General features: G+C 36.9%; 3 protein-coding genes across 6 annotated transcripts; all 3 read left to right on the forward strand.

The window, feature by feature from the left end:
- Window positions 1-466: 466 nt before the first annotated feature.
- Window positions 467-4,688, forward strand: LOC122090618 (probable serine/threonine-protein kinase PBL16). The gene is made up of 6 exons (XM_042660257.1): window positions 467-1,133; window positions 1,998-2,305; window positions 2,405-2,540; window positions 2,988-3,124; window positions 3,743-3,866; window positions 4,065-4,688. Exons 1-6 carry the CDS (start codon window positions 1,070-1,072, stop codon window positions 4,436-4,438), a joined length of 1,143 nt encoding a protein of 380 aa, XP_042516191.1. The 5' UTR covers window positions 467-1,069; the 3' UTR covers window positions 4,439-4,688.
- A 3,423-nt stretch (window positions 4,689-8,111) lies between these two features.
- On the forward strand, window positions 8,112-10,519 carry LOC122092139 (probable WRKY transcription factor 58). Of its 3 annotated transcripts, XR_006144119.1 has the most exons (4): window positions 8,122-8,267; window positions 8,377-8,416; window positions 9,649-9,780; window positions 9,932-10,519. XR_006144119.1 is itself a non-coding variant. In XM_042662467.1 (3 exons), the coding sequence occupies exons 1-3, from the start codon at window positions 8,233-8,235 to the stop codon at window positions 10,185-10,187; spliced, it is 423 nt and encodes a 140-aa protein (XP_042518401.1). In that variant the 5' UTR covers window positions 8,112-8,232; the 3' UTR covers window positions 10,188-10,519. The 3 variants fall into 3 exon arrangements, 1 of the variants encoding a protein (XP_042518401.1); XM_042662467.1 differs by lacking the exon at window positions 8,377-8,416 and having other exon boundaries at window positions 8,112-8,267; XR_006144118.1 differs by lacking the exon at window positions 8,122-8,267 and having other exon boundaries at window positions 8,279-8,416.
- Window positions 10,520-13,400: 2,881 nt separating this feature from the next.
- On the forward strand, window positions 13,401-23,420 carry LOC122090970. Of its 2 annotated transcripts, XM_042660748.1 has the most exons (7): window positions 13,401-13,722; window positions 13,941-14,258; window positions 14,601-16,407; window positions 16,518-16,680; window positions 21,867-22,030; window positions 22,227-22,485; window positions 22,788-23,420. In XM_042660748.1, exons 3-7 carry the CDS (start codon window positions 14,678-14,680, stop codon window positions 22,893-22,895), a joined length of 2,424 nt encoding a protein of 807 aa, XP_042516682.1. In that variant the 5' UTR covers window positions 13,401-13,722; window positions 13,941-14,258; window positions 14,601-14,677; the 3' UTR covers window positions 22,896-23,420. The 2 variants fall into 2 exon arrangements, with proteins under 2 accessions (XP_042516682.1, XP_042516681.1); XM_042660747.1 differs by lacking the exon at window positions 13,941-14,258.
- Window positions 23,421-24,209: the final 789 nt, after the last annotated feature.

Below are 24,209 nucleotides of genomic sequence, written 5' to 3' on the forward strand. Positions count from 1 at the left end.
AGTATTAAAGTTTCATAAAGCTTAAAAAGCATTTAATGAATAACAGAGTTTAGTCTTTTTTTTTTTTCCCACTTTAGGGACTTATAGTTAAAGTTATTACCATTGGCTCCTAAGATTTGAATAGTGTGGTGGATATTGTGTTTCTATATTAGCTATTACCATTTCCTCCATCAAATGAAGTAGCCAATCTATTATGTGGCACCGAGTCACCGACCCAGTATATCAATATCTAAACCAATACCTTGAACCATGCTCGTAATGGGGTTTAGAGTAAAATTAACTAAATTTCATGGTAGGTAAGGTGGTTATGAGGTTCTCTCTTGCTTAAGTTACAGAAAATTTTTTGTTTTTCTTTAAGTGAACCTTAAGCAACAAAACCAGTGATGAGACATTGAGACGAGGAGGAATGGGTTTGGCGCACGCTACAAAAGGAGAAAGTCGGAGAAGGATTGGAGGGATTAAATTGCGCCACTTTTGCCCCCAACTCCTCCTTTCTATACCCTTTAAGAAACCCGAACAAAAAAACGAAGAGGAGAAGAAGGGCACAGTGGCACACAAGAGAATTTGAATCAAAACAAGAAGGACGGAGGCCAAACGGGCCCCCAACTCTGCATTTCCGGCTGAGCCAAGAAGGCACCACCTCAACACGGACTCATCATTGTTACCAAGAAATTTTCATCACCCCACATTCCACTCCCACTGCACACCATGCAGTTCTCCACTCTCTCTCTTTCTCTCTCTTTCAACTATGAAAGACTCCTCCTATTCACACCAACAGATTTTTTTTCTTTCTGGGTTTAATGAGCCTTTCTTAAGAACTGAAACTATATAAATTGAATCATTGATCAAAACAACACAAGGCAAAGCATACGATAATCGTTTTGTCTCTCTAATCTCTATCTCAAGAATCCAATTCATATTCAAATATTTTCCTTTAATTTTCGTTTTCCTTCTTTTATAAGTTGTGGGTTAAATTCATCGCTCTGATGACTCAATGAAATCGAAATTTGGACGGTAATGTGTTTCTGGTGACGTGTGGGTGTTGCTTTCTGGTTCTGCTTTTGATTTGATGGGGAACTGCTGGTTTAGATGGAAACCATCGATTTACAGAGTATCTTCTAATGCAAAATCAGGTGCGTTATGCTTCCCATATTCTGTTTATAGTTTGTTATCGTTCTCTACAAGTGGTTTTGGTGGGTTTGCGATTTTGGAGATGTGTTCTAGTCCTTTAGCCCTTTTTAGACTGAAATTAGTTGCAAACGAGAGCATTGGTTTAATATTCCATTGCATCATCTACTTTTCTTCGAATTCCTCTCCCCCAACACACACTTTTTATAGATTTTGAGTTTATAATTTGTTTTCCCTTTCCTACTTTCCTGTTTTTGGTTTTAGTTAGTTCATGAAATTTGAGATAAGGTTTTCCTTTTAAGTCTACTTGAAGTTTCAAAAGTTGGGTCCTTGGTTCATGTTCTGTTTTCCTCTCTTCTTCTTCTTTGTTTGTTCCAGTTTCTACTTCAAGTTGGTTTTTGAAAGTGGATCTCATAGGCCAAATAGGTTTTTGGAATAATTTTAGATTCTCATGTGTCTCCTTTGCTGATTGAAACATTTGGGAAAAGGGGAGAGAATGAAAGAACAATAATAAAATAAACAAAAATTTTTCTTCTCAATTTTCAGACGTTCTGCATGGGAGAGTTCTCTGTATTTGTTGCTCTAGTTTATTTCCTTTCATAGTCCAATAGTATGCCACACTGATGCTTGTCTATAATCGGATTATTGATTTATTACTGTTCTGTTTCCTTCTATCATTTCTTGCATACTCTCTTTGATCCATTAATTCCTTTGACATTTTTTTTTGTTAATTAAATCTTGTTACAAAGATTCAGCATATGGGATTCTTAACGTTTACTGTATCAAAAGGGTTGGAACATGATTTTTGGGCTTTATGTCTCTTTGGCTTCTGCAATTCCTTTATGCATTCATATTTTCTGTTGTTCCAGATTCCCCAAAAAACCAGAGCTTATCTTCCAAAGAAAGGAAGGAAGATAGTAAGCTGCCTTCAAATCCTGAAGAAGTAGAGTACATTCGTCGGGATTCAGCCACAAATCATCTGATTGCTTTTTCTTACAATGAGCTAAAGATAATTACAGGTAATTTCAGGCAGGATTATGTATTGGGTGGAGGAGGTTTCGGAAGTGTTTATAAAGGAATCATTACCGAGGATATACGGGAGGGATTTCAGCCCCTTCAAGTTGCTGTCAAGGTTCATGATGGGGATAACAGTTACCAGGGCCACAGAGAATGGCTGGTACTTATTTCACCTTCCTCTTTTTTTTTTTCTAATATTCGCTACATTTTTTTGAGTTATCCTTTTCTCCGTCAGTCTCAACACTTGGTGGTTCTGTAGGCAGAGGTTATATTTCTTGGACAGCTTTCTCATCCAAATTTGGTGAAACTTATCGGATACTGCTGTGAAGATGACCATAGAGTACTGATTTATGAGTATATGGCGCGGGGTAGTGTGGAAAACAATCTCTTTTCAAGTAATTTTTCTCAAATCTATATGCCCTTTTTGACATTAACCTCTTTGTGTAAGGGTGAGAACCCATTTAATTTGTTAATCTGTCAATGTGGAAGAAATGCTGCTGACATTCAGACCGCAATTCTGCTTTGGCATGGGCATCGAAAGAGGGGGCAGCAAGGCTAGAATCACCCAATTTAATGACTTTATGTTTTGGTCCAAGTCCAACCGGGTTGTTGGTCAATGACTGGATGAACCAGATGATGGTTGTACCTATGCCAGTTGGATTGGCAAGATGCGACTGATAGAAACTTAGTGCAAGGATATTATATGGTGATACTTGGCATGTGGTTTTTCCGGAAAGAGAAAATGGAAACAAAAGACTAAGCTAATTAATTAGGTATCACCATTACCCTGCTACAAACTAGTTTTAATTGTAGATTACAGTATTCTTTTCCTGGTTATGCAGGAGTATTACTTCCTCTACCTTGGTCTATCAGAATGAAGATTGCATTCGGTGCTGCAAAAGGACTTGCATTTCTGCATGAAGCTGAGAAACCAGTTATTTATCGTGATTTCAAGACGTCTAATATTTTGCTGGACCTGGTTCGTAATGTTCTTCCTGTTTTGGTGACACCTGATATGAATGTTCAATCAAGTACTATATTAGTTGAGGTGCTACGCTTGTAGCATTTCAGAAACCAGGTCAAGTGTTCTAAGATATCAACAATGCAATTTGGCTGTATAGTTGGCTAGAGACTATTGTTAATGATAGAATGGTTATGCAACCCCCCTGCTCATGGGACTTATGTTCTAATCATTATGTCATGACTCCTGAGTTCAATCCCAGCTTACCCACCCAGAAAAAAAAACCTGGAAAAATGAATTTAGCATTCAAAAACAATTGAAGAACAAGTACAGATCTTAAGTTCACCATTTAAAGGATTGGAGAAATACAATACAACCATGATTTAAAGCGTGACTCCAGCTTATCAGCCCAAAACAGGGAAAAGTAAACAAGTTCTTTATAAATTGAAAAAACTGATTTTAGCTTCCTAAACTAAATGCTTGAAATTTTTCGGACCCATCCAAATCAAAACTACTTGGAAATTCATCCAGTTTGGTTGGTGAGAGTTATCCTCTTTTTTTGGTTTCTTCTTCTTTTGCCTACTTCTTCTTCACCTTTTTTTTTTTCGGGGTTTGGTTTATATGCTTTAAATTCAGGACTACAATGCCAAGTTATCAGACTTCGGCCTTGCAAAAGATGGACCTGTGGGTGATAAAACTCATGTGTCTACACGCATTATGGGGACATATGGATATGCAGCTCCAGAGTATATAATGACAGGTGATTCCTGTTTCCAAAGAAAATTTGGACCAGAGCCATTATATCCTTTTTTCTCAATTGTGTGATCTTTCATTCAAAATTTATTGGAAGAGTTCTCTCTCTCTAAGTATCCCCTGGGGGGAAGAGTTGAATGAATGCTTAACAGAAAAGCTTATTCAAATTAGCCTACTCAAATTCCTTTCCTGTGCTCTTATGCAGGACACCTGACACCTAGAAGTGACGTCTACAGCTTTGGCATTGTTCTTCTAGAGCTTCTCACTGGCAGAAAATCCTTAGAAAAGTTCAGACCAGCTCGAGAGCAAAACTTAGCCGAATGGGCCCTCCCAATACTCAGCAAGAAGAAGAAAGTGCTCAACATTGTAGACCCAAGATTAGAAGGAGATTATCCAGACAAAGGTGTCCACAAGGCAGCCATGCTTGCTTATCACTGTCTGAACCGAAACCCAAAGGCAAGGCCATTGATGAGAGATATAGTGGATTCTCTGGAGCCTCTCCAGGTTTCTGTTGAGGTACCTAGTGCTGCTTCTCCTTCAGGGATTAGCAATGGATCCCCAGCTGTACAGCCTAAATGAAAATAAGTTTGCTTGGTATAACTGACATGTTTTCTAGTTGTCTTAAGCTTCTTCAGTTTGAACAGAGAATTTTTTAAAAGTAATATGTAGCTTCTGCTGTGCTTATGAGATAGAGAGATGGGGATCTGTTTTTAGCACTTGTCATTGCATGAGAAAAAAGTGATCATATTTACATATCCTTCTAACCTGAAAATCACTCTATAAATTGTATTTAGTGTGTACAAGCATGACATGAGATCATGTTCACATCTGTATTTTGCTCATAGCTGTTTTGGTGTTGGATTGAATTTAGTTGATGATATCATTAGCACTCTGGGTTACAGTCTTGCCAAGGGCTTAGCAGTATGTAGAAGTACATAGGTCATACATGTGAAATTGGTCTGATCTGGGTTGCATAACTGTTTCATCTGTACTCATGTAAGCTCATGTTTTTTATTTGAAGACTTTCACGGGGAAGTTTTCCTTGTATTCCTTCACCGTGGGTCATGATGGCCATGGGATTGGGGTTCAAAAAGCAAGGGGAATTTTTGGAATTCTTCCCATAGGAGGAGGAGGGGGTGGGAGAGAGAGAGAGGTTATAATATATTGACCCTAGAATAGATTGTGGGCTTTCCTTCTCTCACAGTCGCAGTGGAGGAAAACTTTATCCTAATTTCACTGATTTCTAAGTATTTTATTTGAAAATTTCTGAGGTTTAGCTGTTCGTAACAACTGGATACAGCCTATTACTTCCGATGGATAAGACAAAAACAAAAAGGGAAAATATTTTGCTTATAGAAGATGACATAGGATTTAAATTCATATCTGCCATTTTCTGGAAACAGTAACATATATGAATTAAGTATCAACTAAACCTTACTGAAGTGAGTACTTGTTGCACCAAAAAAATATATATATAAATGAGTGAGCAGGTAAATCCAGCTGTTACTTACTAGCAGATAACCCCCCTCCTCTCTCTCTCTCTCTCTCTCTCTCTCTCTCTCACAGCTAATTTTGGTGAAAAAACACTCAGATGCACAACAAAGAGGCCTAAACTGACAATGTGTATACTCACATGAATCTTTACCACCATTGTGTGGAAGCAAAAGGCTTAGCTTCTTGGACCAAAATCTTCACACCATAGGGTTAAGTAGGGGAGACCTATTAACTGTACTTACAAAGGGATTGCATGTAGAACATGTAGTCTTCTTTTGATTTTCAGTTGTTTTATTTGCAGAAGGTTTTTCAGTATCCTCAACGAAAGAATAGGTGTGTTACACTAAGCGGGAAAAAATGATGAGTTTGTAAATTATTTGACACCTTAAGGGGTGTAAATAAGAAAACCCCATTAACAGATGACTTGCTACTTCAAAGAAATGTATTTCCTCGCAATCTAATTTGTTAAGTTTAAAGGTGTGGCAATCTAATCTGTCGAAGTTTTTTTTTTTGGGTAGAAATCTAAACTGTAAAGTTAAAGGTATGTAATTAGGGGTACAATGGAGCTGTGTTAGGCCAGGTTTTTGAAAACTCAAGCCCAACATAGGGTCCCAAGGGCTAGGCCCTGGCTTGAGGTCAGGTTGGGATATCTTACCCAAGGCTTGGTCTTTGCCCGGATTTATGCGGGGTGGGAATCGGATTGGCCTTGCTTTTGTCATTTTTATAATATTTTTAAACAATATGAAAATAATTTGCAACTATTAATGTATTTAATTTATGGGAGAAATGATGCTGCCAGGTTATTCATCAAACAAAAAGAAAAATGCTGATGGGTTGCATACCGTACACTAGTCTCTCCCTATGCCTATCTCTCTCCTCTCTCCTATAAAATGACATGTCTACCCCTTATTGTGGGAGGAGAGAGATAGACATAAGAAATGTTAGCTTATACTGTGCATTTGAGCAGGGAACTCAATCCTTCAAATCAAATACCCATTATTTTATTGGCACACATCATGTATATGTTCATGCATGTGTATAGGTTCTATAGATTTATGCATGTGCACTCTCCCATATTTGAGTGGGAATAGATGGTTTAGATTAACAGAAAAAAAAAAAAAAAAAAAAGAGAATTCAAATTTGTATTGTGGTTTTCAGAAACATCAACTTCTATTGTTACATGGATAATTTTTACAATTTATTTAACTTTATCAAATTTTTAAAAGGGAGAAAAAACATTGTCCGTCTAGTAGTCCCCACGTCTAGACACATGCAATTGTTCCATGTGCATTGGGTATTTTCACAGCTGTGTTTGGACATAGAGGGCACAAGCAGCCAAGTTCCCTTGCCTATTTTGACATTACAAATTAAATCACAAGAACAAGGACCCTTTATCATTCGCTACTACATCTTTTTCTATCAAGGGAAAAGGTTTGCAATATTGTCTGTAATAAAAATAATTAATTTGATTTTCCATTCTTAAATCTATGATGCATTAAGATGATGAAATGATTCACAAGAATCCAAGACCTTTTTATAGTAGAGGGAAAAATATGCTGACCTAAGTCCTTGGAAGAGGTTGCTCGTTAGACTCTCTCCCCATCAGATGTGTGACATGCATCCTGTAACTCTTCCTCCTTGACTCCCCTTCCCCTAACCGCCCTCTTGTTTCGGAGCTGGACGCCACCCTGTCCCTGGCCATACTCTTGGGCTCCCATCTTTGTTGTTTATGTGCCCTCAAGGCCTCTACATGAATTAATGAAGAAAAAAAATAAAAAAAGGAATTATTTTCAACTAGGATGTTACGAATTAAATCAAAAGACCATTTATATCTTTTCACAACAACTAAGATGACACTACCTAATCATTGGATAATTTTTTGTATTCTCATTATTATATAGATTGTCCATGTCCAGGATCTGAAGTTGGTGCAAAATTGGGACAATGAGATGATCTGACGGTCATTGTTATTATATGTTGTATATGAATATATGAAGCTAGCTAGAAGACCCTCCCTCAACCATCTGAGATTGGTCGGCCTGATAATCAACTGGAACTGGAAATTTTAATTTTGGTCAGAGTCGATTCCAATTAATTGATCGATAAGCCAAAAGAATGAAGATGACAATTAAGATTGGTTCTGTTTGGCCCGTACATTTAATTTCATCCCAGTTTACATTACATTACACCTCTAACTAACCCTACCTTTTAATGAGAGTAATTGGATGTAACTAACCATGGTTCAACCAACCGCGATTAATTAATTGGATCGGATGATCTAACCGAGATTTTAAAAACCAACTAACTCGCTCGCTCGCTCGCTTTCAACTAGAGCCGTACGAAGTAATACGGTAATGGGTCTAATGACGACGACGACGACATGATAACATGTCACATGTAACATGTAACATGTAACCATGCCAGCAGCCGCATGCATATGCCAGTAATTTTCTTTGTTGGTAAGATATGCCAGTAATTTTCAAAACTCTCCAAGTAGGGTTAGGGTGGAATGCACCCAATCCATTGACGTCATCATATACACGTCACGAAAGGCGTACGTGTCCTATGTCTGTCGCAGCCTCGCAGCCCAGCGGCCTTTTTCTTTTTCTTTCTTAAATTCTTGTTTTTTGGGTGGGGTTAAATGCCTTATTGGTCTCTGTCCCCAATTCTTCATGAGGCCTGGCCGGCCCTATAACCCTCTCTCACTTCACCGTTTATTCCCTATATATTTTTTTTTGTTTCATTAAAGATAGTGATAAGAAGCCCAACACCATCACAGAAACATAACAGTGCCGACAAATACATCTCTCTCTCTTGTTTTTGCTGTTTTACAGGTGGGTTCTTCTTGTTTTGAAGAAAAGAAGAGAAGAGTATCCTCCATGGCTAACCCTCCTTCAACCAGAGGCGCCCCTCTGTATGCCTTCATCTTTCTGCTTAATCTCTGCACTTTATTTCCAGCTTTTTAGTTTCATATAGAATTTAATCAGAAAATCGAACTGGGATTTTCTTATATTCTGTGTTAGGGCGATCCCAAACCGCTCATCAAGCCTTCTTCCTTTATGGGTATGTTTGTTTCTTGGTTTTTTTTTTTTTTTTCTATTTTTTGTGTCTTTGGTTATATGTATGTGAGCATGTATGTAAGGATGGGGTTTCGATCTAGTTCTCTATGATTAGGATCTTCTCTCTTGGCTCTTTCGAGTAGTTGATGATGCTGTATATGCTCTGGGAGGAAGATTACATAAATCCAGTACTACTGTTAGTGTTGAGTACTTTAGGGTTAGTGTGCAACTAATAATTAACAATTTTCACAGCTGACTCGATCTCCTAGATAGTTTTACTTCCCCTCCTCCCCTTTACCTCCACGGATCTCATAGGTTGCAGTGTTATTTATTAATGATGCACACATGCATATGTGGATGCTACGAGAGCTAAGGTTTGATGGATAGATATAAAGGGATTTGATGAGTCATTCAAGCTGTGTTTGTCATGCATTCTCTTGATAGATTCTGGGTCAACAACACATTTTGATGAAATCTCCGGATTCTTCTCTATTTTTTTTTTTTTTTTTTTTAGCAGGTTTCTAGACATAGAATCTATTGCGAATGTATATTTAAAAAATTAATAAAAAAAAAAAAAAAATCTAGACCCAGAATCTATTTTTTTCTGACAATAAATAGCCTGATATTTGTGGATCTTCTATGATTATATGGGGGATGTATCATATAAATGTGCGCACACATTTGGGTATATGGCATGTCCATGTTTGCTGAATTGTATATATGTACATGTGTATTTAATTGGCCAGGCTTAAAACTGCATTACCTAATTTCATGGTATATTTTAGAATGTATATACCTAATTTCATGCTTATTGTTCTCCTTATCCAGATATATACCATACAATCACAACCAAGTCAACATCATGATCATTAAGAAGATGATGATGATGATGATGATGATATGAATGAGCATCACTTCAACCTTCCCAACATGCATAATGTTTGTGTTTGTGTTTCTTTCGCTTTTTCTAGTGGGCCTCATATATATATATATATATATATCCAGTGGCTGTACCTTGTACCCATATATGTTAATTTTGTATTTGTTAGGTACAAATCCAAAACAATTTAGTCGAGATCTGATTACTATCATGCTTGCATCTCTCTCTCTAGATATCACGAGTCAGAAGTGTGCCTAATTCCTTTTATATGGATGGATTTGTGTGAATTGTGATCATATTATGTCATGCATGAAATGATAAATTCATTCTTTGATTTGGTCCTGAGATTCTTTTAGGGACGATGCCGAGGAAGGGCTTAGAGAAGAGGGAGTGAGAGAAACAGAAAACACAGTAATGGTGATCCAAGCAGATGGGTATGACTGGAAAAAATATGGCCAAAAGTTCATCAAGAACATAGGGAAAACCAGGTAACTAGCTAGCTGCATTATTTATTAATTAAAAAATTAAAATAATTAATTTAATATGATCATTTACAGATTTACTATACAAATTAAGTAGTCGTCGATCTCATAATATTGATTAATTTTCTTTGAATTATTTATATAAAAATATATATAGAAGCTATTTCAAGTGCCAGAAGAAGAACTGCAAAGCCAAGAAGCGAGTGGAGTGGTCTGCCTCCAACCCAACGAACATCCAAATCATCTGCGAAGGGGAACACACGCATCATCCTCATCATCAACAACAGCAAGGTGGTTCTTCTACTCAACATGATGAAGAAGCTTCTAATTCCACTTCAAGGGTCAACAACCAGTATAATTTGTACACACAATTCTTTGGTGATCAAAATAACACCCAACTCCCAGGCTCCTAGCTAGATGATGTCTTCTCTTGCTAGCTAGCTACCTCAATCTGCACCCTCGATCTCATCATCAGGGCTTATCTTAATTCTCATCAAACCCTTCATGATCAGTAAAGATGAAATAAGGCTTGATCAGACTCTTGAGTACAACTGCCTTATCTCGTCAGTAGTTATGTTTCAATAAGGCTTGATCAGACTCTTGAGTACTGCAATTAGCTTCAACAGGGCCACAGGGGTACGTACAGGCTATATATATATATGGTTCTATACTTCACTAATATTGGCATTATCAAGCAGGAGGATATACACACATCGATCTGAATATTAATTATTCTTTCCTGGCCTCTCTCTCTCTCTCTCTCTCTCTCTCTCTCTCTATATATATATATATATATATTGTAATTTGTGCATTTCTTTCTCAATTCTCTTCACCCTAAGAATTCAACAACGACGACCCAAATTAAAAAAAGACCTGTTATGTTGACAAAGGTGATAACTTGTATCTGTATATCCATGGAATTATCTTTTGAGAGAGAAGAAGCTCTAGTTGCTGAGGAGGGTTCTCAACTTCTCATAGTCATAGATATGGGAGCCTGTGTATAATATATGTTAGGGACCTTAAAATCACAATACCCCATAAATGTAGTCCCACGGTATTCAGCTGGTTTAGACGATCACTTAATTTTATGTTCCAGCTGCTAGCATTCTCAATGTGAGTTCTACTCTTGAGAAATGGATGTTGTAACCCTAAAGCTCACAATCACAATGATTGAAGAGAGACATATATTATTGGGAGATCACAACATATTTTTTATCCTAAGAGAATTAATGAAGATGATAGAATATATATATATATATATATATGAGGTTTGAGTGTTAAAAGCAATTTAAATGTGATTTTAAGTTGGCAATCAGGCTATGCATACTAGGTTCTTCAAAAACATGGATTTTTTTCATGGGAAAATTTTAAAAACACTAGAAAATATATTATATATAGTTTTAGTTTGTTTTCCTCCATGCTTAATAACATTAAACTATGAAGAGGCAAAATTTTCAAGTGCAATTTAAATAATGTGTGTTATGGTAAATTTTGTTTGCAACTGAGTTGGTTATTATAGATTTGTAATATCCTTTTGCTACCATTTACCTTCTTTTGCGAAATTTGGGATTAAGAACAAAATAGATAATTTCATTATGAGAAAAAGAAGCCTAAAAGATAGTGTAACCCTTCTACTTAAGACATATTAGGGTAAAATGACCGTCTCATTTTTCATAAAAGGCAAAAATCCCACCTATCGTTGCATGGACTAATATTCCCATTAACTCTCATGTTGGTGAAAAAGCCTTGCTGCCCTTTTTCACTTTTGAGTACTTTATTTTTTGTCATTCATTGAGATTTATATGGTGTCTGTAGTTATTGGTTTGTCACTTATTAGCTTGGTAACCAAGTGTTTTGGGAGCACCCGACCCGCGCACCTGTGTCCACTACGTGTACCTTCATCCAATTCACCAGAATGGCCGGCTAGGTGCGGTTAGTCTATGTGTTGTGTTTTTTTTTTGTTAGATGAATTGAACCGTTTTGTTGACTGGTTCGATTTGTTAATTAAACTGTTTGTTTTATATCAAATGGGGAGATGAGTTAAAACTTAAATGGAAGTTGGTTGACTGGACTAGACTGGTATAATAATTTCTAAGCCTGAGATACAAGCGCAAGCAATCATGGACTGAGTTGGATCCACAACCCTCTTGAGCACGAAAGTGCTCTGTTGAATAACCTCTTCCTTTGATCATTACCCATACCACAATTCAACCAAGAAAAATAAATAAATAAGCAAGATAGAGACCAAGGTTATAGATATAGGTTCAGAATTGGGTGAAATTTAAAAAGACTAGGGCCCTTTTGATAACATTTCTATCATTTCTATTTCTAGAAATCGTAGAAATATAAATTTTCGTTTCTAGAAACAGAAATGGAATTGAAGGTGTTTGATAAGTCATGTTTCTGGAAGTCGATGGCCACGAGTCGTTTCCAGAAATGGCGAAACAACCTGGGTCGTTTCTTGAACCATAAATAGGTAGAAATTTCAATTTCTATTTTTGAAAACAAGTTAAACGAAACAGTTTTATCAAACGCTTTTTGTTCCATTTCTAGACACAGAAATACGTTTCTTGAAACGTTATCAAATGGGCCCTAGAAGACGACGCTTGTGTCAGATTAATTGATACCATCAACTGGTATTGGTATTATATTTATTGGTCTTCAACAAGATCGATACAGCCAATATGATACAAATACTTTTATCCATGATAGAAATTTTAGATGGATACGTTAAAGAATAATCAGTATATTCTTAGAATATTGGTGGACTGTATTAACATTTTACTCCTATTAAGTGTCAAATATTTTAGCAACAATAGTAAAGAGTCAACAACACTGGTTGGTTTCGAAAATTCCTCTACTTCCCTAACTAACTCAACCGAATATCTCTCCCTTTTCATTCAAGGGTTTCTATTTTCATTTTAACTATCAAATAGCTCTTTTAAGTGAGTTTATATTTTACGCCAAGGATGGGTGAAATACCCATGAAGGGTGCTAACTATTCTCCATGAATGGGAAGAGGATGAAGAATCGTGTCCCATGCTTCATCCAAGCTTCCAAACCATTAGACGAATGATCCATCCTTTAACTTAACCACTGGTATGATTTCTTATGTGTAAGATTTTTTTCATTGTGATAGAGTTTTTTGTTTGAAAACATGTTAAGGGCAGAAAAATCATTTCATAGTAGGGGAGAAGAGAGAGACAGAAAACATTTTCCCTACTCCTTTCATAATGGGATAAAAAGTATGAGAAACTGTATGTATAACTTACATTGCCCAGAAAAAGAAAAAGAAAAAGAAAAAGAAAACAAAAACAAAATCATTCCCAAGGGGTAGAGGGGTCACTTTAGAAGAGGAAAGGAGTGTCGATACTAATATGTTTAGGTTTAGTATTGGGTTGTATTGGTCGAAGATCAGACAGAACTTCAAAAAACAAACATATATAGGTCAGTACAATCGATTAAAAAAAAATTATATATATATATATATATATATATATTTATCATATCATTGACACCGATACATATCAGCCGGGTACAATTCCGATCTATTGGGACAAAAAAAAAAAAAAAAAAAAAAAAAAAGTAGGGGAATAGACATCAAAGAAGGAAACCATTCATCTCATGCATGTACTCTTATTATGTGATTTGGCAATTGGCATTGGTTTTCTCCTATGTAAGTTGGTAGCTCTGTCTCTCTCTCTTCTTTCCTTTTGAAAACCAACCTCTCCTTCTCTCCCTCGCCACTTCTCTTCCTGACCTTACCAACAGTACAACACCATCTTCATTCCCTTTGCATTTCTCTCAATTTACCAAAACACCCCACCATCTCTCCCCCCTTTCTCTCTGTCATTGCAAATACACCAGAGCTTTATTTTTTTTTCTTTCCCCTTTCCTTTTTAACCAAATGGATACCTCTTCTCACTAATGCCGGCGCTTCCGTTCCTGGTACGTCTCCATTGACGTATGGTTACATTGTTTGTTATTTTCTTTTATCTTTTTTCTATCTATTTATCTATATCTCAAGGTTTCCTCCTTATCTAGCAATGGACTCTGTTCCATTCCTTTCATTGATAGTGTTGGGTTTTAGTTCTTATGGATACTTTATGTGGGGATTTATGAATTTTTTTTTTTTTGCTATGTTTGGTGTGGTTTTTGATGATCAGGGTTTTAGGGGGTTTGTTACGTTTCCTGGATTGATTGAATTCAGTTGGGCTTTCTGAATTATTGGGGAAAATTCCGGTTTCTTTCCCCTCTCTTTCTGTTGAAGAATTCGAGGAATGACGTCTTGGTAACCTGTTTGACGGTGATGATCGTGGTTATGAGGGCTTTGCTTTGGTTTTTTGGGGATTGGATTCTCTGCATTGATCGTTTTTCTCTCGTGGAATCTGTTGGTGTTGACTGGTGCATTGTGATTGTACCTCTAGGTTGTAATGGGCTTTTCTGTGGATTGGGAGAATTGGACGATGAGTTTCCACACTAAGGTTTCACTGGGTTTTCAGTAACTATCATATTCAGGCTTTCTTTTTTTCCAAGTCATGAATTTTACACATGCTTTTGTGTTGTCTATTTATTTCTCTTAGAAAAGAAACGTTAGTAGAAAAGAAACGTTAGTAAGTACATACTCTTTTGCAGTGTGAGTGTCAGTTCTCGTATTAGTGAGGGTTTTTACGTTTTTGAATGAATTAGATGACATTTCCGTTATTGGTTTCTGTAACTTAGATGACATTACCGTTATTGGGTTTCTGTAAAGTTTGTGGATTTTGCTTGTGTTTACAGTAATTTACTTCAATGCCACACCTTGAGTCAGTTTCGCTGCGTTGCAGGGCTCTTCCTTGTATTTGCATTGCCGAGTAGAGGCTCCGCAGCATAATTTGGTATCTATATTTTTTCCATTCAGAAGATGGGAGGAGAGACTGAGCAGCAGGACTTTGACGAATTTGAGATGCTTCTGTGTGAGATTCCAAATGCAACTTCTGTAAATCCACATCCTGAGGAATCCAGGCATCCCAATTCCTCAGCGAATTCGGAAAGGAACCCTTTGGAAGAGGGAGATAGGAAAAATTCTTCACCTGCAACTTTTACTAACTTCTACCAGGCGTCCCAGGCGGCGAACCAAGGCAGTAATGCTGCTTTCTGTCCTGTATTGTCTTTTGAAAGACCCAGTGCCACATGTGTGAATTCCTCTCAAGGTTCAGCTGATGAAAGTCTTCAGGCTAATGGTATTATGGATGGAGGAAAATTAACTGCAAAGAAAGGCAACCGCCATTCACCTATCAACAATATTGATCGGTTGGACCCGAGTTTTCAACATGACCAATCCTTGACATCTGCATTTGCAGAATTGAGCTTCAAAGATGGAGTGACATTGGAATCACCAAGAAGTCTTCAGAATGTCAATTATAAAACATTACAAAATTGCACATTTGTACTTGAGGGGCAGTATCCAAACTGCTTAAAGAAACCTCTTTCGAGTGGCGTGAATATGGTGACTGCCACATCAAATGGGGTCAATAAGTTAAGTGCACAGATCAAGAATCCCGGCTCTTGTCAACTATTTGATAATTTATCTGGAGACCTAGGGGAGCAATTACTGAGCCTTCCAATGTACTCTGCACCTATACCATTAGCTCATGGAATGCATGCTTTTCAGGTTCTATCAAATCCTGTCCCTAGAGTCAAATTCCCAGTGATGCCATATCAGTTGCAGGCACAGCACATGAGCCGCTCCCCTCTCACTTTGCAGCATATGGAAGAAGAGCGGTATCGTAGGATGCATCAACAGTACCTCTATTTGCAACATCTTGGGTATCAGGGATCAGAGTCTCACCTTTCAATACAAGCAAATGGGAATTCAACACTTGGGTCTATGGCTAGGAACCTGAGACAGCCTTATTTGAATTCATCAGATCTCACTCTTATTGGCAATGGTGTATGCCCTCACTACACTCAGGGGTCTTGTGGGAGGGGTGATAGCTGTCCATTTGCACATGGCCAGAAACAGATATATGCAAGCGGTTTGGAACGTAATTGTCCTGCACTTGCTACTAAAGACATTGAAACAGTCCCAGTTATGGACAAAGTGGCGAAACATAGTTTTCCAGAGAAGATTCTAACAAGATCACATGGCTTGAATCCAATAAGAGCTATCAAGCCAGGATCTGATAGACATAAATCTCTGAACTATAGTAATGCCAATGGGAGAGCCCTCGCAAATGGAAATGGTCATTTCCACCACACATCCATTCTAAATGAGGGATCTTTCCTGCTTGATGGTTGGAGCTCACGAGGTTCATCCACTGGTACCGCGGACATCGGAAATAATAATCTGACGCCACTAACTCAAAGATATAATTCCATGGATGAGGTTACTGGAAGAATATACCTTATGGCAAAAGATCAACATGGTTGTCGCTTCTTGCAAAGGAAATTCGCTGAGGGTACTATAGAAGATGTTGAAAAAATCTTTGTTGAGATAATCGGCCACATTGTTGAACTCATGACAGATCCTTTTGGAAACTACCTAGTCCAGAAGCTGCTTGAAGTGTGTGATGATGATCAGAGAAGGCAGATCATTCATGCAATTACAAGAAAACCTGGTGACCTTGTTAGAATTTCGTGTGACATGCATGGGTATGTATTTTTCTTCACGCTTTTATTTCTTGGTATTTTAAGTTTATTTCTTATTATATTTAGTTGCATTAGGGTTTTTCTTCTCATTCCAGTTCCATTCTGTGAGACAGTACTCGAGCTGTACAGAAGATTATTGAGACCATTAAGACTCCTGAGCAGTTTTCAATGATTGTTTCCTCTCTGAAGTCTGGTATTGTGCTTTTGATAAAAGATATGAATGGTAATCATGTTGCGCAGCGCTGCTTGCAGTACTTAATGCCCGAATATAGTGAGGTAACGACAACTTATTTTACACATCCTTTATGCTCTACGAATCTATTAAAGGCTTACTTGTTTACATCAGTACATTTGTGATGGTTATCTCTCAAGTTTGTGGCTGGAAATTGTATTTATTAAGGTGATTAAGTATAATTTCAAGATAATTGAGAAACTTCATACTGGCGAAAGCTTGTAAAACTTTAGATGCTTGGGTACTGATCTTATTAGGTATAACTTCTTTCATATATTGTGTATTTTCTGCTCCATCATGTTTTCTTCAGTAGGACAATATATTTATTATTTCCAAATACCAACATCTTATGAGGACCATTTTTTTCTTTCTTTGATGAGGCAGCAAGGTTTATTAAAGATGAAAGCAGTTTCCAGTCTCTTCTATTGTTTGTAGAATACTTTACCAGCATCCACCTGGACAACATCTTTTCCTAGCCTTAAAGAGCCACCCTGTGCCTAGGGACTAAAGTTTTCCTTCCTAAAAGCCTTTGCTTCCCATGCCTCACCTTTAAACACCAAACTAACCCAAAAAAGAGAGATCATGGTATTAACCATGCCATCCTCATCTCTGCCACCATCCGTATATTAAAATTGAAGGGACAATGCATTAGAAGGTGAGATACAGATTCAGCAGCACCCAAACAACAAAGCCAAACATTTATCTGACAAATCTCTGAATATTAGTCAATAAATGGATAGAGTCCTGAGAGTAGATCATATGTAGTAGTAACTCTCAACCCATGTTAAACTAGGAGGTGAAGATAGGTGTACATGGGGCCTCCAACGTACCTTCCCCAGACCATCCAGATAGCAGAACCTTCCCTGTCACACGCTTCTGGATTACCTAATCATTAAGAATTTGCAATAATGTTAGAAAACATAAGAACTGCTTTCAAGAGCCACTTCCCATGTATGAGTATGCCTTTTATAGCCAATATACTATCCTTCTTATTCTGTGAGCATGTTGATAAAAGATATCTTAAGCTTTTATATAATATTACTTCTAATATCTCATTTGCTAAATGCGAAAATGGGTTCCATGGGTTATTTTGTCTTCCCTGAGGCCCCTGAGACTTCATGGAAGAAGTTCCTTTATTCTGATGGAGTCAAAGAATATCCTGAGCATGTAGGCATAATTTCAAGATTTGTAACATAGACATTAGTATCAGATAAACAGGGTGATTTTTAAACATAATTATTTTTCCTTCCTTTCCCCCCTTGAATTTGAAAGAACGTCTTAATCAAAATGGAAAGAAGATGTTATCATTAAAGGAACTAAATAATTTCCCCACCCTAACAGAAGGATGTTATACCTAAGAACTTGAATTTTTTTTAGGAAAACCCTTTCACTTTAGGGGTTTCCATTTATGAATAAAATTGAGGATAGTTACCATCATATTTAAATAGATTTGTTTCTGTTTTAATCAATTTTTGTCATAATACTTGAATATAAGTTAACACTTTGCTGATTCTTTCATTGATTGCTTACAACTTTAAGAAATCAAACTAAATTTATGCTTACCTAGGTGCCAGGAGTCCCCCCAAATCTTCAATGACACTCCAGAAACTAAAACCTTTGTTTGCTATTGGCTTGCATAAAACATCTGCCACGTCCTGAAGGCATCTCATTTCTTGGCTGGATTTCTTGATGCATATTTGAGCAGTCCATTATGAATCCAAAAGAGTAAACTACCACAGGGAATCCTCTCATTTGTCATAAGTGTAGCAATAGGGAAAATGGACTTGGTTGTTTACTGAACATTGTTCTTGCAATATTTTTCTTTGCTAATAGTTGAATAAGGTCTGAGGTACACATGGGATGTGGTACTTCAGGAAGGGAGTTTTCTTACTAAATGATTCTACGGAAAATGAAGTTTTGAGGACCTACAGTGTAGGCTCTGTTTGGTTGTTGGAATTGGAACTTGCAAGGGTTTAAGATAATCAATCAAATTGAGTGTAGGATATACTTAAGTAAATTTGGAATATGGTTAACAATTCAGAGAAGAAACTACTCAAATCCAGGTTGTGGCTTGTACTCATATTGGTCATGGGGGTTGGACTGGCGCATTTAGTAGGTAATTCTGGTAATAAGGTTAAATTCCACATGACATGATGTAAATCAAATAATTTATGGAACTGTGGACTACAAAGATACAACAGAGAAACTGTTTAATCCATCTCTACATATGGACTTAAGCTGCAGATATGTGCTAACTTGCCACTTATAAAAAAATTTCAATATGTTTGGAAGTTGGATGTAATTACCCTTAACCTTGAGTATTGCTTTATGAGTTCTGTGCTAAATTGGATGCGGAAAATTGGGAAGCTTTTACGCATCCATCATATTAAAAGCTGAATGTACAACTTCCAGGTTATCAAGATTTATCTACTAATCCATACGTATTATTAAACTTGTTTTACCATTAAACGGAACATTCAACAGGTACCAATATGAAAATAATGCAATATTAAATGAAGGTCCTCACAAGTAATATTCTAAAATCTACAATGCATTGTATTAAAGAGATGCTACTTCATGGTCAAGTTTTGCATACACTTGAATTTTACTTTATAATCTCTCTTTTTTGTTTCAATACCTGTTTATTATCTTTGTTCTACTGTTACTCCTTAATTTCTAATTTAAACTATCAAAGGTGACACTTGGGCTAGCGATTGAAACTGGGTGGTCCTGGTTTCATAGATCTGACATTGATGCGATACCTGCACATGGTGTCATGTTTAAAATGATATCATAGGTGAAATGAAGAAGGCTTTTAGTGGCATCATGCATTGTATTCAAAGCAAAGGTGCCTTTATGTTTTTAAAGTATGAATATATCTAGACTTGAAATATTGAATGAGCAAAATTGATTTTTTTCCCCCTTTATGAAAGAATTTTTTGTTAGGGTGTTGAAGAGGCTACTTATACAAGACGAGGCCCTTAAAGAAGTGATATGAAGCGCCAAAAATAGAAGGTGCTAACCAGAACATAAATACGACTTACAACTGATAGAATTAGTACCGCCTAGACACTTAGTAGCTCAAAAAAATATGATGTGCTTTACCCTTGACGCAATATACTGGTTTGGAACGATTATTCATTGCCATTCTGTTGTAATTTTTTTCAAATGCTCATGTTTTCTCCTGTCAGCAGTATCCTTTCTAAATGTGCTTTGCTTCTTCCTACCTTCTCTTCTCTTTTCTGTTCTGTCAGTGAAGTATTTTCAGTTATCTACCAAAATAAATATTGAAAAAGAAAACCCAAAAAGTGTTAACCGTGAAGACAGCATCTCAACTCTAAAAATCTTATCTTGGATGTACTGTGAACACTCATCCATTTTAGACATAGTGTGCTCACGCAAGTGAGACACATGTCATACAAAATCCCTGAAAGGAATGCTTGACTGGCAATGCGAGTGATAAGTTTGCTGCTGGAAAAATTAGTCTCCCTTCTTACACAGCTTCTGGTGCATAATTAGTTTCCCTTCCTCAATTTAGAATACACTTTAGAGTACTTGCTAAAAATGATAACCCAAGTCCTAGTTTGCTATAGTTCATCATAGGAGGATGGTCTTGACAAGCCAATGGATTTCCGTGTGGACCATATCCTTAAATTTACTTCTCTTAAGAAAGTGTGAATGAGTAGATTCTTAGGGTAGTTCAAATGTTCAATACCATAGCCTTCAGTTGGACTATCCAAACCAACAAGCATGTTGACATCTGTAGAGATGACAGATCATTAGAGAATATAATTATGAACTTACCAATAAATAAAAAAATAAATTACACAAGAATTTGTATGGAAAAAATTAGACTTATGAAAAACCATACCTAATTTTATGTCAAATTGAGAAAATAAAATGAATATTTAGGATAGGATACAGGGCACAGTTCTGAACCAAGGATTCACATTTTACAGATATGGTGGCTCTCTTACAATGAATGAAGGCAAATTTGAGGAAATTTGCACAAAGAAACTCTGATCATTGAAACCTGTTTTGTCTTCAGAATCAATTGATTAGAGATTAAAAAAAATGGCTAGATTCAAAAAGACCTTAAATAGATAGAAGAGTTAGAGCTCAAGGAACGGTTTCTCGATGATTGGTTATGGCTTGGACAGGTTTGAGTCGGGCCAACTTGCAGAGCTTGTAGTAAAAACTTCATACGTGAAGGATTATGTGTGGTGATTTTTTTTTCCCCTTAGATTCAGAAACATTTGCTTGTGTGTGTTTTGGCGGTTGTAAAAAATAAAAATAAAAAATAAAACCTTTGGATGTTACTGAAAATGTTAATATTTTGACCCGTTGTATCTGATAATAAAAATCCGACATGTATAACTCCACAGTTAACAATTTGGCATTCATCTTGCGTACTGCTCGGGAGAGACTTGGATATTTTTTGTTTTTGACACCAAATTGACTGGTGAAAGATTCAGTTCAAAGTTAGGGAACATATTGCTCTCTTTTAAAACAGTTAGTTTTTACTTGGAAACATCCTTACTTGTGTAAATGTTGCACATGGGAGAACAAAATTATTTAATGGATGGAAATTTCAGTTATCTTCTATATGTATATTAACACCCTTATTTTATCATAAGTTCTATAAGTAATCTCTGGATTTAAATGTTGTATTGGAAATATTTGCGTCTCTATATTGCTTTGGACTCTGGTTTTGTAAATAGCTTGTATTTGTTTCACCAAACTCTCCTTTTGCATAACTAGTACTGTAATGCCCAGGTAAGTCCTTTGAAATTTCAGTCTTTCCTCAGGATTGTCGCGTATTTTATATTGTTGATTGTCAACTACTGCCTATGAATTCGTTATACAAATATTTAGTTTATTCTAAGCCTATCATCTTTATATCACTCCATTCATTTGCATTCTATACTTTATGATGTTGATTTGTGTGCAGTATGCTATACACAAACAGTGTGGATTGCATTAATAGAATAGTAGTTAGGATTATTCAGGTTTCACTTTGCAATTAGAAGTTAACTATTGCTTCATTGTTATTGCTTGAGAGATCCATTTTGATTGCAGCAAACAATTAGGTGGAACATAATTCCTTTCTATTCTCCTTGCTTCGTGCACAGGAATCAGAAGTACTGCTCTCATTACAATTGATCGGTTAGACCTTTTGGAATTGGACTAGTTTTCTTGTTTGAATGATATTCTGAGTTTTGTTTTCCAGTTTCTCTTTAAAGCTGCAATCTCGCACTGTGTTGAGCTTGCCACAGATCGCCATGGGTGCTGTGTGCTTCAAAAGTGCCTTGGCCTTTCTGATGGAGAACATAGACGGCATTTGATCTGCGAGATCACTTCTAATGCTCCTGTTCTCGCCCAAGATCCATTTGGGTATTCACTATATTTCCTTTCTTCTGTTGTTGTATTGTGTGAATTTTTTCTATGATCTCAGATCTCCAGAATTAGCTATTATTTTCGTTACTGTTGAGCATATTGTGGTCCTGTCAGTTGTGCATGTTCATGTGGCAGAAAAGACTAGTTTTTCTTGGATTTAGTAATCTGTCTCACATTCAATTTTATTTTGTAGGAATTATGTGGTACAGTTTGTATTTGAACTTCGGATTCGTTGGGCAACCATTGATCTTCTTGACCAACTGGAGGGTAACTATGGATACCTCTCCATGCAGAAATATAGCAGCAATGTGGTTGAGAAATGCCTGAAATACGCTGGAGAAGAGCGTTGCCCTCGTATCATTAAGGAACTGATAAATAACTCACGATTAGATCAAATCTTGCTGGACCCTTATGGCAATTATGTTATTCAAGCAGCACTTAATCAGTCTAAGGTAGGATGATACTGGAATCTCTCTCTCTCTCTCTCTCTCTCTATATATATATATATATATATATAGGGAAAATGTTTTCTGTGGGGGATTGTGGCCCCTGAGCCCAGACACATGGGGGGTGAAATGACCGGCCTGCCCCCTTGAAGGAAAATGACTCTTCTGTGGAATGCTTTCTCGTGCGCTCCCATTGGCCGCTCACTCTCACTCTCTCTCTCTCTCTCTCTCTATATATGTATATATACACGTGGTTCTGATTTTCCCAGTTGCAAACTCATCTGGTTCCTCATTTTCCTGTTGAATAGGGAGCTCTTCATGCTGCCTTGGTAGAGGCTATCAAGCCCTTTGTTCCGGCGTTACGGACAAGTCCATACGGGAAGAAAGTCCTCTCAAGTAACAGTCTGAAGAAGTAACATATATTATTCTTTCATTTGACCCCTGGATCAAGTCAACACATATCTTTCCCCCCCCCCCCCCCCCCCCCACCCCCACAATAAGACTTTCAGTTCAGGGTTCGAGAGGATTTTGTAAAACTGTGTAATAAGGAGTAAAGAAGAAAGCCTTGAGTTAGATTTTCAGAAACGGTTTTCAAGCTGGGAGATAGAACTCAAGAAAGAAGAATGTTAGAGATGCCTTGTACAGCCCAACTGAATAGATCAAGGTGAATTTTTTTGCGTTTTATTGCACTTTCCTATCTCTTATTTATGTCCAATCAAGAAGTATTGCTGTAGAGGCAATTTTGCGACATGAGTCGGCATGTGAATAACTTAGTTGTTGCTTGGTAATTAAAGCAAAAAATGTGAGGAAGAGGTGAGGTTGTGATGGTTTAGTTAGTGTGGCTCTCATGCCAAGTATCCATTTGTAGATGTACTGGCTTGTAGACTACTTGTAATGATCATGCTACATTTATGGTTAACATGGCCAAGCTATGTTTATAATCTTCTCTCTCTCTCTCTTATGATGCTTTTGTCAATTTAACTGTTCAGTTTTGATCTCATCAGAAAAACATTTGCGAGGAATGCTATAGATTGTTCTAGTATTGGCAGTGAGTGTGAGATATCCAATCTGAAGTTGTGTGTTTGCGGTACTTTGTAGCTCCATCTCCAGGTCAAGTGTGTAACACAGAACCGTTTTTTGTAATTAGAATTCAGATTGAATGAAACTTGGTATGAGCCATACTAGCTCAACCAATTCCATTTCCAAGGCTAGCCTTTCTTCGTAGGAGGATAGGTGGACACTGTTACTACATCCATAATTATTACTCTTGTTGGTGATCTCCAATCCGGAATTTGGATTTGGGAAAGATAATGGGCAGATTAGCTTTTTGCGATGGCCTTGGGAGGCTTGCGGATATTGATCTGCTACTATGCTGATTAATGATTAGATCCATAATTTTCATTGTAGTAGAGTCTCTCACTCTCATTCATGGAGATTCTGCTGTGACAGCTACTTGTGATTACTTTTACGAATGAATCAGGGAAGACGATGACATCCAAGTTATGAACTTAGAAGTTGTGACTTCCTTTTGATTGCCTTTATTTTTTCTAGAGTTCTTCAAGTTAAGGATATAAACTTATACCATAGAGGGATTTTTACCATTATGTCACTATCAAGTTCTGTCATTATCTTACACATTTTTTAGGTGACATATGACATAATAGGATTTTATCCTCATTAAAAGAGAAAAAAATAAAAAAAGTATTAAACTAAAAAGACAAAAAAGTAAA

Source organism: Macadamia integrifolia, chromosome 10, assembly GCF_013358625.1.
Source record: "Macadamia integrifolia cultivar HAES 741 chromosome 10, SCU_Mint_v3, whole genome shotgun sequence".
In the NCBI taxonomy this organism is placed as follows: domain Eukaryota; kingdom Viridiplantae; phylum Streptophyta; class Magnoliopsida; order Proteales; family Proteaceae; genus Macadamia; species Macadamia integrifolia.